At 47.4% G+C, this 12,498-nt stretch overlaps 1 protein-coding gene across 2 annotated transcripts in view; it reads right to left on the reverse strand.

Annotated features, from left to right (window-relative positions):
- LOC137646927 (uncharacterized) overlaps positions 1-12,498 on the reverse strand; it is a 79,568-nt gene that overhangs the window by 56,423 nt on the left and 10,647 nt on the right. For both annotated transcript variants that reach the window (XM_068379997.1, XM_068379998.1), the window contains exon 2: positions 10,782-10,914. In XM_068379997.1, coding sequence (XP_068236098.1) covers positions 10,782-10,849 — 68 coding nt within the window. In that variant the 5' untranslated portion in view covers positions 10,850-10,914. The remainder of the gene's footprint in view (positions 1-10,781; positions 10,915-12,498) is intronic.

Consider the following 12,498-nt stretch of genomic DNA (forward strand, 5'->3'; position numbering starts at 1 on the left):
GGTTTCATCCTCAAGTCTCTGTTGCTGAGTTAAAACCTGAGGTTCAGGCTGCAAAGACTGGTCAAGAAGAGTAGAGGAAGGTAGGCGCATGGGTTGAGGTGGCTGACTCCTAGCATGAGTTTCTTGTCTCAAGAGTTGCGCTTGCTGTAAGGGTTGCGGATGCGCAGTAGCAGATTCCTGAGGAACGAGTTGAGGTTCCTGAGGTGTGAGCTGCGAGAGTTGAGGTAGCGGCTGCGCAGAACGCAGTTCCTGTCTCGCGAGTTGAGGTTCCTGAGGTGCTAGCCTAAGGAGTTGAGGCTCTCGCCTTGAGGAGGGTTGAGGTCGCTGCAGCGAGTGCTGAGGTGGCTGCCTCATGGATGGAAGAGGTTGTCGTACCTCAAGAGAATGTTGCCTCGCTGGTGGAACCGCAAGCGGAAGCGGAGGAAGTAAGGCATAAGACTCCTGCTCCCATTGCTGAGGTTGCCTTAAGGAAGGCGGAGGTTGCTGCACACCGCTGGTAACTGGCAACTCAGTATGCGGTAAGGTATCCTGAGGAACCTCAACTTCGTACGCCTGGCAGACTGGACTGCGGTGAGGCGGAGCGATCGCAGGAGGAGGTGTAACCTTCTCAGCCTGACACTCACGCATTAAGACCGCAAGCTGTGACTGCATGGACTGCAGCAAAGTCATCTTGGGGTCGACAGACGCTAAGGTCTGCTGAGGCAAAGCCTTAACAGAAGATGAGGTCTGTTGCGGCATCACCTTACCCCTCTTAGGAGGTGTGCAGTCACCTGATGACTGCGGAGAGTCAGAACTAATCCAATGACTGCAACCAGGTTGTAGAACTCTTGAGGTCTGGACTTTGCGTTTGAGAGGTCTTGAGACCTGAGTCCAGCGTTTTCTCCCTGACATTTCTTCTGCAGACGAGTAAAAGACGGGCTCAATCGTCTGCGGGTGGGAGTGACGGTCTCTGTAAGACACGCCCGCAACCACCGAGGATACTTCTGTGCGCCGATCAAGGCCTGCCGAACCCTTTTGCCCTTCGACATTGCTTCTCCCCTGGGCTTGGGAGCTTGCAAGAGGTCCCGGACTGGGAGGACGACTGGCACGCACAGAAGTACCCTCACGCACCACACTGACACTGACACTAGCACTTGGCACCGCACTGACACTAGCACTTGGCACAGCACTGGCACTATCCACTCCCACTGCACTTTTGACCTTAAGTTCCTTGACTTCTGCCATAAGAGACTTATGATCACTAACCACCGATTCCACTTTGTCACCTAAAGCCTGAATGGCACGCAAAACATCGGACATATCAGGTTGAGTACAAATAGTAGGTTCGGGGGTAGCCACTACAGGGGGAGGAAAAGGTTGAGGATCATGAGGTGAGGAAAAAAGTGAAGAGCGAGAAGAACTCCTCCTAACTCTCTCTCTCTCTAACTTGGTTGAATATTTCAGGAATCGAACAAATTCAAGTTCCGAAAGTCCGCCGCATTCCTCACATCGATCTTCCAACTGACAGGGTCTTTCCCTACAGTCAGAACAAGCGGTGTGAGGATCAACAGAGGCCTTCGGAACACGCCTATTACAAGACCTACATCGTCTATGGGGTGGGGCTTGTGAAAGGTCAGACATCTTGAATCAAAGAGTTAGTCAAGGGGGATTCCAAATCAAGCAAAAAGATCGTTAACCATTAATCAAAACCAAATAAAAGCTATCTAAGCTAATAAGAAAAGTTTCCAGTATAGCGACAGCTGAAATCTTAGAGAAATACTTCACCAAAAACCGTGAACAATACTCCAAAATCATAAGCATATCCCAGAACGTCTTGCCGGAAGCACGACAGAGGAAAAAGTGAGGTGGTGTCAACAAGAAGTACTGCAGTACCTGGCCACAGGTGGCGCTGGTGAGTACACCCCCTTCTAGTATAGTGATAGCTGGCGTATCCCTCCCGTAGAATTCTGTCGGGCAACGGAGTTGACAGCTACATGATTATCGGGTAAGTTTAATATTGAAAATTCAAAATTCATATATGGCATTCCTAAATTCCATATAAAAGCCAGGATGTTCAAGAATAATGTCCCAGCATGTAGTGCCTGAAGCATCCTTATGCTCATTACTAACACAACTTACTACCATCTGTCACCTAAACTAAAATCTTAACTTTGTGATCACTACTTTTATTATTATTATTATTATTATTATTATAATTATTATTATTATTATTACCAGCTAAACCCTACTTAGAAAAGCAGGATGCTCTAAGCCCTAGGGCTCCAAAAGGGTAAAATAGCCCAGTGAGAAAAAGAAATAAGGAAATAAACAAACTACAAGGGAAGTAATGAATAACTAAAATTAAAGATTTTAAAAACAGTAACATTAAAATAAATCTTTCATATAAAAACTACAAGAACTAAAAAAAACAAGGAAGAGAAATAAGATAGATGTACCCTTAAACAGGCGAACTTTACCTCAAGGCAGTGGAAGTGCATGGTACAGTACAGAGGTTATGGCACTACCCAAGACTAGAGAACAATGGTTTAACTTTGGAGTGTCCTCCTAGAAGAGCTGCTTACCATAGTTAAATAGTCTCTTCTACCTTCACCAAGAGGAAAGTTGCCACTGAACAATTATAGTGAAGTAGTTCACCCCTTGAGTGAAGAATTGTTTAGTAATCTGTGTTTTCAGGTGGTTGCAGACAAAGAAGAATAAGGAAACAATAAGCTAGAATATTCGGTGTTTGTGTAAGCAAAGGAAAATGAAGCCGTAACCAGAAAGAGGGATTCAATGAAGTACTGTCTGGCAAGCCAAAGGACCCAACAACTCTCTAGCGGTAGTATCTCAACGAGTGGCTGGTGCCCTGGCCATCCTACTATCGAAATGTGAATGAGTGTCTAGTAGCCATGATATGAAAAATCTGGAAGTAATTTGGATTTTTCCTAACTACACAAACCTGAGTCTTTTACATATGAGAATAACAACAGCAAAGCTGGAATATGCTAGTTCCCGTTAAAACTTAACGACTGTCAACAACCAGTCGATAGTTATCTGCCAGCAGATGGGAAGCAAGCAACGACCTACCACTGGCTCACTGACAAACAACTTTGAAATCAGTTGGAACTTTCTAGGGAGTTGGTGATGGCGGGAAAGTACGAGATTTATATAGTTAGGAAAAATCCAGACTACTGTAATGTACTGTATTTTCAAATTTGTGATATGTTCCTACACAAATACAAACCCTCATTCTTTACATAGGAAACTCCTCCTTAGGTGGGACAAAGTCCCTATTCAAACTGGCTGGATATACATCCCAGGATACTCAAAACTCATACATTTGGGATGTTGAAAGAGTTCAGAATTCTACCACCATGTGTACCAGTGCCTTAGTGATACAAGCAGGTCCATGGCCCTGGCATCAAGGGTTGTTCCGAGACGAATACCTGTGTTGTACACCTAGCATATACAGTATATATGAGGCATTTGCCTGAATCACGTTGGATGGCATACAATTATGGGTTTACCCGGTTATGTAACCCCCCCCGTAAGAAGTGTGGGAAAAGACTTCTGTACCCCTGTAGAGAATAGCTATATGACGAGTAGGGCTTGCCTGCATCGAAATTTAAGTCCAGCTGGCAAGGTTTTTGAAGCTGTACTCCCAGAGAGGTGAAGACTGAAAGGAAAAGGAAAGGCAAGTCATTTTTCACATTCATCGCTGACCAACATATAACCTTTGCCCTTGATCCAATATTAATGATCCTGAGGCAGGAACCAAGGTACAGTAGTTATACAATACTCTACCACCTGCTGTGCAGCTATGACTGCCCGTAAGACAAAATTCTCTAGGGAACTACAGGTCACATCCCACAGATTATGGGCAGTGGATGTCATTAGACGTTTACACCCCCTACTTGTTGTCAGACATTCTTTTTGAACGCCAAAGTCACGCGTACGCTTCTGACTTTGTACACTTTTGCTTGTGTTCTTCCTTAAGAAGGAGAGAGTGGCAAAAGGGTACGAAGAGGTTGCTTATGTGGTCTAACAGAGTGCGGAAGCTTGAGATAGTGTCTAAATGCCCTCAGAGGACACAATAACAACTGATCAGGATTATTGGTTACTGCTCCATGGCTTGTGATTTGAAAAGATAAAAACCTTGAATCAGGGATTGAAGGATTCCAGGTTTCGGAAACAAACTCAGGGACGACGGAGAACAAAACCTGCCTCTATCCCCTTGAATGGGAGACATTCGCTCACTAACTAGTTTGACCGAGACCACAGCATGCACCTATCAACGGTTCATAGGTGCCCCCCTCAGGGAATGTAGCACCTAGAGGACATTCCAGGGTGGAGGTCTCACTTCATCTAGAGGGCAGGTCTGTTTAAAGCTCCATAAGAGCATAGAAAACCAAAAGGAAGAAATATCTACTCCCATTAGTCTAAAGACTTGGCTGGTTGTGTAATACCTTATTACCAATGAAACAGAGCAGAGTTTCTCCGTTCGGAGATAAAGTAAGAAATCAGCTGTTTGTGGATTAGAGGCTCCGAGAGAAGAGGAAACCCCTTCCACGACACCAGCCACAGAAGATTGACCATTTGACTTGATGTACAGAAGATGAGGATCTGCAGAGGTATCCAAATACCTCTTGCGCAGCTTTGTGCAAAAAGCCTCTCTCGGAGGAGAGACGCTGGATAACCTTCATGCGTGAAGCAGTGTGGCCGACTGTTGGGTAATTACCCTACACATAGGGTAATTTAAATTGAAATCCAGGTCTGTAGGGTAATGGGGTATTGTCCCAAAATTTGGGCAAAATGTAGGGTAATTTGAAGATATGTTTGTCTTCAACTTTATTCTATCTAGTTTTATTTGTTTATTATGTGGAATAAGAATAGCCAACGATTTTCAAAGCAAACGCGACATATAACAAACACATCAACGATTCATTGCTCCTGCTACTGAAAACTATTGCGTCCCCATCACCCATAGTTTTGATATAAGGCATTTGGAATTTGAAGTACAATGCTTCATGAGTTTAATAATCCATTAATTCACAAAGGCATATTCAGATTTTATGAGGTTTGTTTTGAGGTATTTCAATAGTATTCATACTCTAATTCAAGGAGAAAGGAATCCAAAGAATTGTCAAGTTTTTTGTCAAAATTTTACCAAGCCTCAATATCTGCATGATGTTTCCAAAGTTGATCCATCAAATATGGAACAACTTTTACCTTTACATGAAATTCATCCTGAAAACAAAAATACTTAGCAATAATCATACAAAAAGAGCTGGATTTTTCTCATGACAAAGAGTTCAAAACGACATGTTTGACATTTTATAAGACAGCTTTTGAGGAGAAAAAGAGAATGCTGCCTTTAAATTATCAATTTTTTTGTGATCTAGAATTTTGAACTTACAGTAGCATTTGACTTTAACAGTAGGAACTGATTTTCATCTCAAATATAAATATAAGGATTTATTACATGATAATAGTGATATAGATGAGGAATGACGAAAGCTGCCTCTCTTTTTTGATGAGAGGGAAATCAAAGAACTGAGAGAGGAGATGCTGGATAGTCTCCAGGAGTGAAGTTGAAGTAACTGCACGGTACTGTGAAAGATGTTCACATGTGGTTGTTTGAGTAGATCTGGTCATGGAGGAAGCTTACGCAGTAAATCTACTAGGAGTTGCAGGAGGTCTGGGAACCACTCTACAAGATGCCATTGAGGAGCTACAAGGGTCATCATTAGATCTTTTGACGCTTTGGTCTTGTTACGCAGTTTTCTCATCAGACAAAACGGGGGAAAGGCATACACGCCGATGTTGTACCACCGTTGTTGAAATGTATCTTACCATAGAGCCTGAGGGTTCGGGACTGGAGAACAGTACAGTGGAAGCTTGCTGTTCAGAGATGTTGCGAACAGGTCTACAGTCTGGGAACCTCACAAAGTCAGGACTTTGTTGGCTGTCTGACGATTCATAGACCATTCAGAGCCTACTACCTGAGTCGCTCTGCTCAGATTGTCCGCGAGCACATTCCTCAAGCCAGGAACGAAGCAAGCTGATAGAGACACCGAATGTTCTTCTGACCATCTGAGGATCTTTACTGTAAGATGGCATACAGGCTGCGAAAAGGTACCGCCCTGTCTGTTTATGTAAGCCACTACTGTGGTGTTGTCGCTCATCAACACCAAAGAGTGACTTGCCTGCAACTGTTGGAACTGATGAAGGACTAGGTAGGCTGCTCTCATCTCTAGAAGATTTATGTGCTGGTAACTTTCTGACTCTGACCAAAGGCCGGAGATCGTATGGTGCAGCAAGTGAGCCCCTCCCCCTTCTTTTGTTGCATCTGTGAAGAATGTCAAATCAGGAGGGGGAACGAAAAGATTCTGGCCCCGTCGAAGGTTTTCATCTGCCATCCACCAATTCAAATCTGTCACTTGATCCTGAGTTATAGGAAATCAAATGTCCGGTGGATCGGAGTGTTGGTTCAACTCGGACTTCAGCTGCCACTGCAGGGATCTTATCCTGAGGCGGCCGTTTGGAACTACAGATAAGAGAGGTTAGATGGCCTAACAGAATCAAGCAATGAGAGAGTCCGGAAGGACTTCTTTTCTGAGAAAGGGCATGGCCACTTCCCTCAGTCTGTGTACTCTTTCGTCTGATACGAAGACTTATGTCTTTTCCTTGTATATGAATCTTAGTTACTTCCTTGAAGACAGATGGATTGGGATCTGGAAGTATGCGTCCTTTAGATCCAGTGAGCACATGACACCCCTTAGACGAACCAATTGAATGACTGTGTCTGCCGTCTCCATTATGAACTGAGGCTATTGCACAAACTTGTTCAGAGGAGAGATATCGATGACTGGTCTCCAGCCTCGTTGCCTTTTTCACCACAAAAATTCAACTGTAGAAACCTGGGGACCCATCCGCAACCTCTTGGAGAGTGCCCTTCTGCAGCATTTTGGACTTCAGCAATGAGGCCCAGCTCCTTTGCGGATCCCTTGGCATAGAAGCTTAGATGCACTGGATCCCGAGTCAGAGTAGGGAGAGATTGAATGAACGGGACGCGACACCCTAGAGCGATCACTTCGACAGTCCAGAGTTCTGCCCCGTGAAGCTACTAACTGTGCCAGCAACACTGTATTCATCCTCCCACAGGTGGTAGGTGAGGAGGAATGCCATTCCTAATGGGAGTGACCACCTCAGCCACCTCCCTTTCCTCTGAAGGACTTGGTCTCTTTCTGGCCTCTGAATGGAAAGGGCCGCTTAGACACCTTAGAAGGTCTGGAGGACCTAGAAGTTGACAGGTGAGAAGAGGAAGGTCCTTGCTGAGTCCGAGATGACTGGGAAGGTCTACCATAGGTCCTCGATGTCATGGCCATAAGGAAGAGAGAATCTTTTGATAATTTCCTCCTTCGTTCAGCATCCCTCTCTATCTCTTCTGTAACAAAGAGAGAAGAACCCTCAAGGGTGGAGTTCCTCAGCTGGGAGACTTCCACTTTCGGCACCTGCTTATGGAATTTCCCGATTATGGTACCCCTTCTCTTGAGTATGGCATTCACTAACAGGTTGACAACGTGGTGCGACAGGAACTCAAGAGTTTGGGTACCTGACAACAGGAAAGACTCCAAAGTCTTCCTGGCCAACTCCTTCGAAAGATCGTGGGAGAGGACCATGAAGCCCAAAGATCCCAGCCATAGATCAAGCCACAAAGCAGCCTGTATGGCGTACTTCGCGCCTCTCTCTATGTTTAGGAGCTTAACTGCCGAGAGGGAGGCCCTCAGAGAGGAGAGGGTTTGAATCAGGAGACCCTTCATTAGAGACTCTACTGAAGGGTGAGGAACATTGTGGAATGAGGTTCCCCTTCAATCTTGTAATATTTCCTTTTTAAAACAAAAGGATGTGGAAGGGACCGAGAGGAGGAACCTGCCCTCAAGGAACTAGAAGTTCCAGCTATCTGGGCGATAGCTTTCCTTTTGGCGGCTGTCAAATCCTTAGACCAGGGCAAAGCGGCACTGGACCTGAAAGGCTTCTGGGTCTCGAATATTTCATCGAGAACCATATCCTTACCCTCCTGAGTGGTGGAACCAGGAGTAGACACCTTATTGATGGCCCTCATGCAAGCGAGGACCTGCCTAAAGATGTGCTCCGACTCATGTCTCTCTTTTTCAGAGTGGTAGTTCGAACTAGCCGCCTTTGGAAGATTCTCGTCATCGGAATCCAAGGGGCTGTCTACCTCCAGGCTCACATCCAGAGTCTGGGGTAGGTCAGGGTCATCAACTATATCACTAGAGGGACCTGCTACAGGGGACCTTCTCTGTTCCTCAGCCATACGAGCTTCCCTTGCCGCAGCGTTCTTGGGTTTCGTCTTGGTGTCCTTCGATTCCCTACGCACAGGACGTTCCTCCGTGGTCTTAGGAGGGGGAACTTCTGAGGTCTTTGAGGCACCTGACGAGGCTTTGGCAGCAGGAGCTGAAGGCTCCTCCTCTGGAGGGGGTAAAGAAATCGGACGCTCGTCTGGAGGCACTACCTCCAACTCTTGAGGGTTGAAGGGATGGATGGTTATCTCCCTGGGCCAGCCCAAGTCACTACTCGTCCTAGGGCGGACGATATCGGCATGTGGTGGAGTTATGCCTCTCATCCTCCTTTTCTGTCTCTTGGTCATGGTTTCCCTTGCCTTCACTGGAGTAAAGGGTAGGTTGGCCATGTAGGAGTCAAAAGCTTGAAGCCCTTCTTCACGGGATCGGGATGGAGGTGATCTGCGAGCCTTGTCTGAGATTGACCTCCTTCTAGGATCTTGACTCCCAACGGACCAACTAGACGAGGGTTCCAAGGGAATCCTCGGGGTCGCCTTGACTGGTGCAGTCGGAGGTTGTGGCCACATTCAGACTTCAACAGGGTGGTGACAAAAGTACTCACTCAAGCAAGAAGTTCGGTTCCCCTAGGTAAGCCCTGGGCTTCCCTTGGAGGTCTAGGAGAAGAACGTCAATTGGGGGGGGGACTCTAGGAGCTTCAGTCGACGCAGGGGAGAGTCTCTGAGGCAAAGACCCTCTGGAAAGGGTGTTGGCCTGACGCTGGAGGTGGAAGAAGCTGAAGGTGTTGGAGAACGTGTCACAGCGAATACTCCCCAAGCGGTGAAAGGCTCTGGAGGTTTAGCTGGACACCTGTCTGAGGAGTGGTCATTCTCATGATCAGGTTCGGTCCGAGGTTATTTGGGAGAAGGTCGGGTTGAGGGGCTACACGCTGATGGACTGCGCGAGCGCCTACCTCTACCTCTAGACGAAGTACGTCTAGACTTTGATCGCGAACGCGTGGTTCATGATCATGAACGAGCTGTTCATGAACAGGGGCGTCTAGCTCTCGTTCAAGAACAGGCATGAACGTCGCGTATGCCTAGTTCGCGAAAGTGATCGTCGGCCACACGAACGTGAATGCTGTTCTTGTGAATGGTACCCTCGCGGGCGAGAACGCCGCCCTCGTGAACTGGAGTGTTGTCCTCGCGAGTGTGAGCGCCATTCTCGTGATTTAGATCATAGATACAGAGAACGCGAGCGTCTGGACCTGGGTCTAGACCGTGCTCGTGATCGTGCAGAACGCAACAGCGAGACTCCTCCTTGTGAAGAGGAACACATCCGAGGAGAGCATTGAGCCTGGGGATCTCGTGAGCGCAAAGCTCTAGAGCGTGAACGCCTTCTAGAAGAAGAGCGTTCGGATCAAGGTGACCTACGATCCATCAGATCTTCCAATCGTCGCGAATGGTGATAGGGGAAGTGCCCAGAAGGGTGAGGCGATGGCAATGCTCGTCCTTTAGCGCTGCTGGTGGTAGGGGCGCTGATCCCTGGAAGATCAACACCTGCAATCTGCGGGTTCCTGTGGGGAGAAATGGAAGGTAGAGGGTTATAGGATGACAATGTCCCAGGATGGCGAGAGGGTTCGTCGTCAGCAGGAGACCGTTGGAGAGACGAACACGAGCGATCACCTAGTCCGCACGAGGAAGGGATAGGAGAGGGTGAGAGACGGACTTCGCAAAGTTCCAGAGAGCGAGATGTTGAAGGCTCTGGAGAAGGATCCTTCCTGGACCGCACTGAAGGAGACGCAGCAGCTCCTCCTTTGAAAGGGGTCCCGAAATCCCTAAGGTCGGCCACACCTGCAAATGATCAGAAAGGGAAAATGGCTCCCAGCAGATGGAGGTGAAAGTGCTCCTCTACGGTAAGCAACAACACCCCCAGTACCCCAGGGTTACCATGGAGTTAGTCAGTCTGCGCTCCTACACCATCATCCCTCGGAAGAGCACAAGCGAGAAGGAGCTTTCCTCGCCCCTGAGGGAGAAAGATCGCGCTTGGCCTTCTTCTTCCTGCGCCGTCCAACTTTCTCCCATTGGGAGGCAGGCCACTCCCTTACACTCTGCGTAGGCAGAACCCTGCTTGCATCAATGCTCTTTGCAAGAACGACACAAAGAGTGCGGGTTCGCATGAGGGCAATCGTAAAGAAAACACAGACACCTGGAAAGAAAAAGAAAATAAAAAGCCCATTGACAGTCTAGGGAGAGAGACGACACATCCGATCTCTACCAAGCCAAAATAAAGTGACATACCTCACTGCTGTTAGAGTATATATAGAGGCGGCTGGGTAACACCCAGCCACCCCCAGCCTACCCTCTCAAGCGGTTAGACAGGGTTGCCACCTCGCACTTCAAGTCTAATGGCTACCTTCCAGCTCCGCCGAAAGATAATACAATAAGTAAAGGAAGGTTTGTAAGTATGGGAACAAATACTTGTTATTATGGCACAACTTACCCAAAACTCGGCGTCATATCAGATATTTTCATCCGCTTGGCTTCAGGATAAAACTCACTCGCATCCATAAGTCAAGAATAAAAGGGAGACGCTAATTACAAAGTCCTTCTTGCATCTGACTGATATGTCAATTCTGGAAAGATTAAATATGCCGTTAAGCATTAGAGAAATTTATGCCTTGCACACGATGCAATACAGCACAAAATTATGTTCTATTTTGGCTAGTGCAGGTGGTGATTTTCCCATTACCCCTGTCAATAGAGGATATCAGAAAAGGATATACTGTATGAGTTTCAAATGACAATTTGCACAGTAAAAAATGACAAATTCGAAGATAATTTGTATTTTTCCTAACCATACAAACCTTAGCTATTTACAAAGGGTTTACTTTTAGCGCAGCTGAAATGACGAGCCAATAGTTTTAACGAGGGTTAATTACCCCCGCGCTACTTAGCGGGGGGTGGGGAAGGGTAGCTTGCTACCCCTCCCCCCTCCACACACCGGTGACTTGCTTCACTTCACTTAGAGGTAGGACTTGACTTGGGGGTCAGGGATGGCGGGCACATATGTGTAAATAGCTAAGGTTTGTATGGTTAGGAAAAATACAAATTATCTTCGAATTTGTCATTTGTTCCGTAACCGAAATACAAACCACGCTATTTACAAAGGGTGACTTACCCCTTAGGAAGGGTGGAAAGTCCCCAGCCTTACTGACTTCGGCTTGCCCGGGGGCTCGATCCCTCAGTGAGCAGCACTAGAGAGAGGGAGCCCCTGTACCTCACAAGTTCCTAGCATCGCTAGGAACGAGTGGCCTACATAAGCAGTGTGAGGAGAGTGTGACTCGTCCTATGAAGTTGACCTTGAGACCTTCAGATAGGAATTCTAGGATAGGACGTTCCCCATACCACCTCGTCAGGGTATGGGAGACGCAACAGTATTAAGCTTAATACTAGGAGCACAAAGAAGCATGGGTTACCTGCAGAGGTCGAGGTCAGCTATGCGAGGACCAGGATGCTGCTTCCCCAAGAGAGGGGAGAATGAAGAAAGAAGTAAGGGTCAGACATACTCTTTCATTCACGCAGACTAAGACCGGGTAACAACGCCCTCAACCTACTGCTACTTGTCCAAAAAGGAGCCTGAGGTTAGACCAGCTGTTGTGCAGCCACCACAGGGCCGATAGAAAACGTATCGAGGCTCCTGTGGGTCACGTCTTGCAGGTAGTGGGCTGTGAAGGTCGTTTGACGCTTCCAGACCCCAGCTTGAAGTACCTGCGTCACAGAGAAGTTTCTCTTGAAGGCCAGGGATGTAGCAATACCCCTGACATCGTGGGCCCGAGGGCGACGTGACGGAGGAGGGTCAGGATTCAGGGCATGGTAGATAACCCTTCGAATCCAAGCTGAGATGGTGTTCCTGGTGACCCTCCTCTTTGCCCTGCCTGTGCTCACAAACAAAGCTCGCACAAGAGGACGGACTGCAGCCGTTCTCTTCAAGTAGTGCCTCAGACACCTCACTGGACATAGTAGCAGCTGGTCTGGGTCGTTTGTTACAGAACGGAAACTCGCGATCCTGAAAGAGTCAAACCGAGGATCCGGCACTCCAGGATTCTGAGTCTTGGCCACAAACTCAAGGACGAACCTGAACGTTACCTCCCCCCATCCCCTTGAATGGGCGATGTCGTACGAGAGACCATGAAGTTCACTAACTCGCTTGGCCGAGG

Source organism: Palaemon carinicauda, chromosome 9, assembly GCF_036898095.1.
Source record: "Palaemon carinicauda isolate YSFRI2023 chromosome 9, ASM3689809v2, whole genome shotgun sequence".
NCBI lineage: Eukaryota > Metazoa > Arthropoda > Malacostraca > Decapoda > Palaemonidae > Palaemon > Palaemon carinicauda.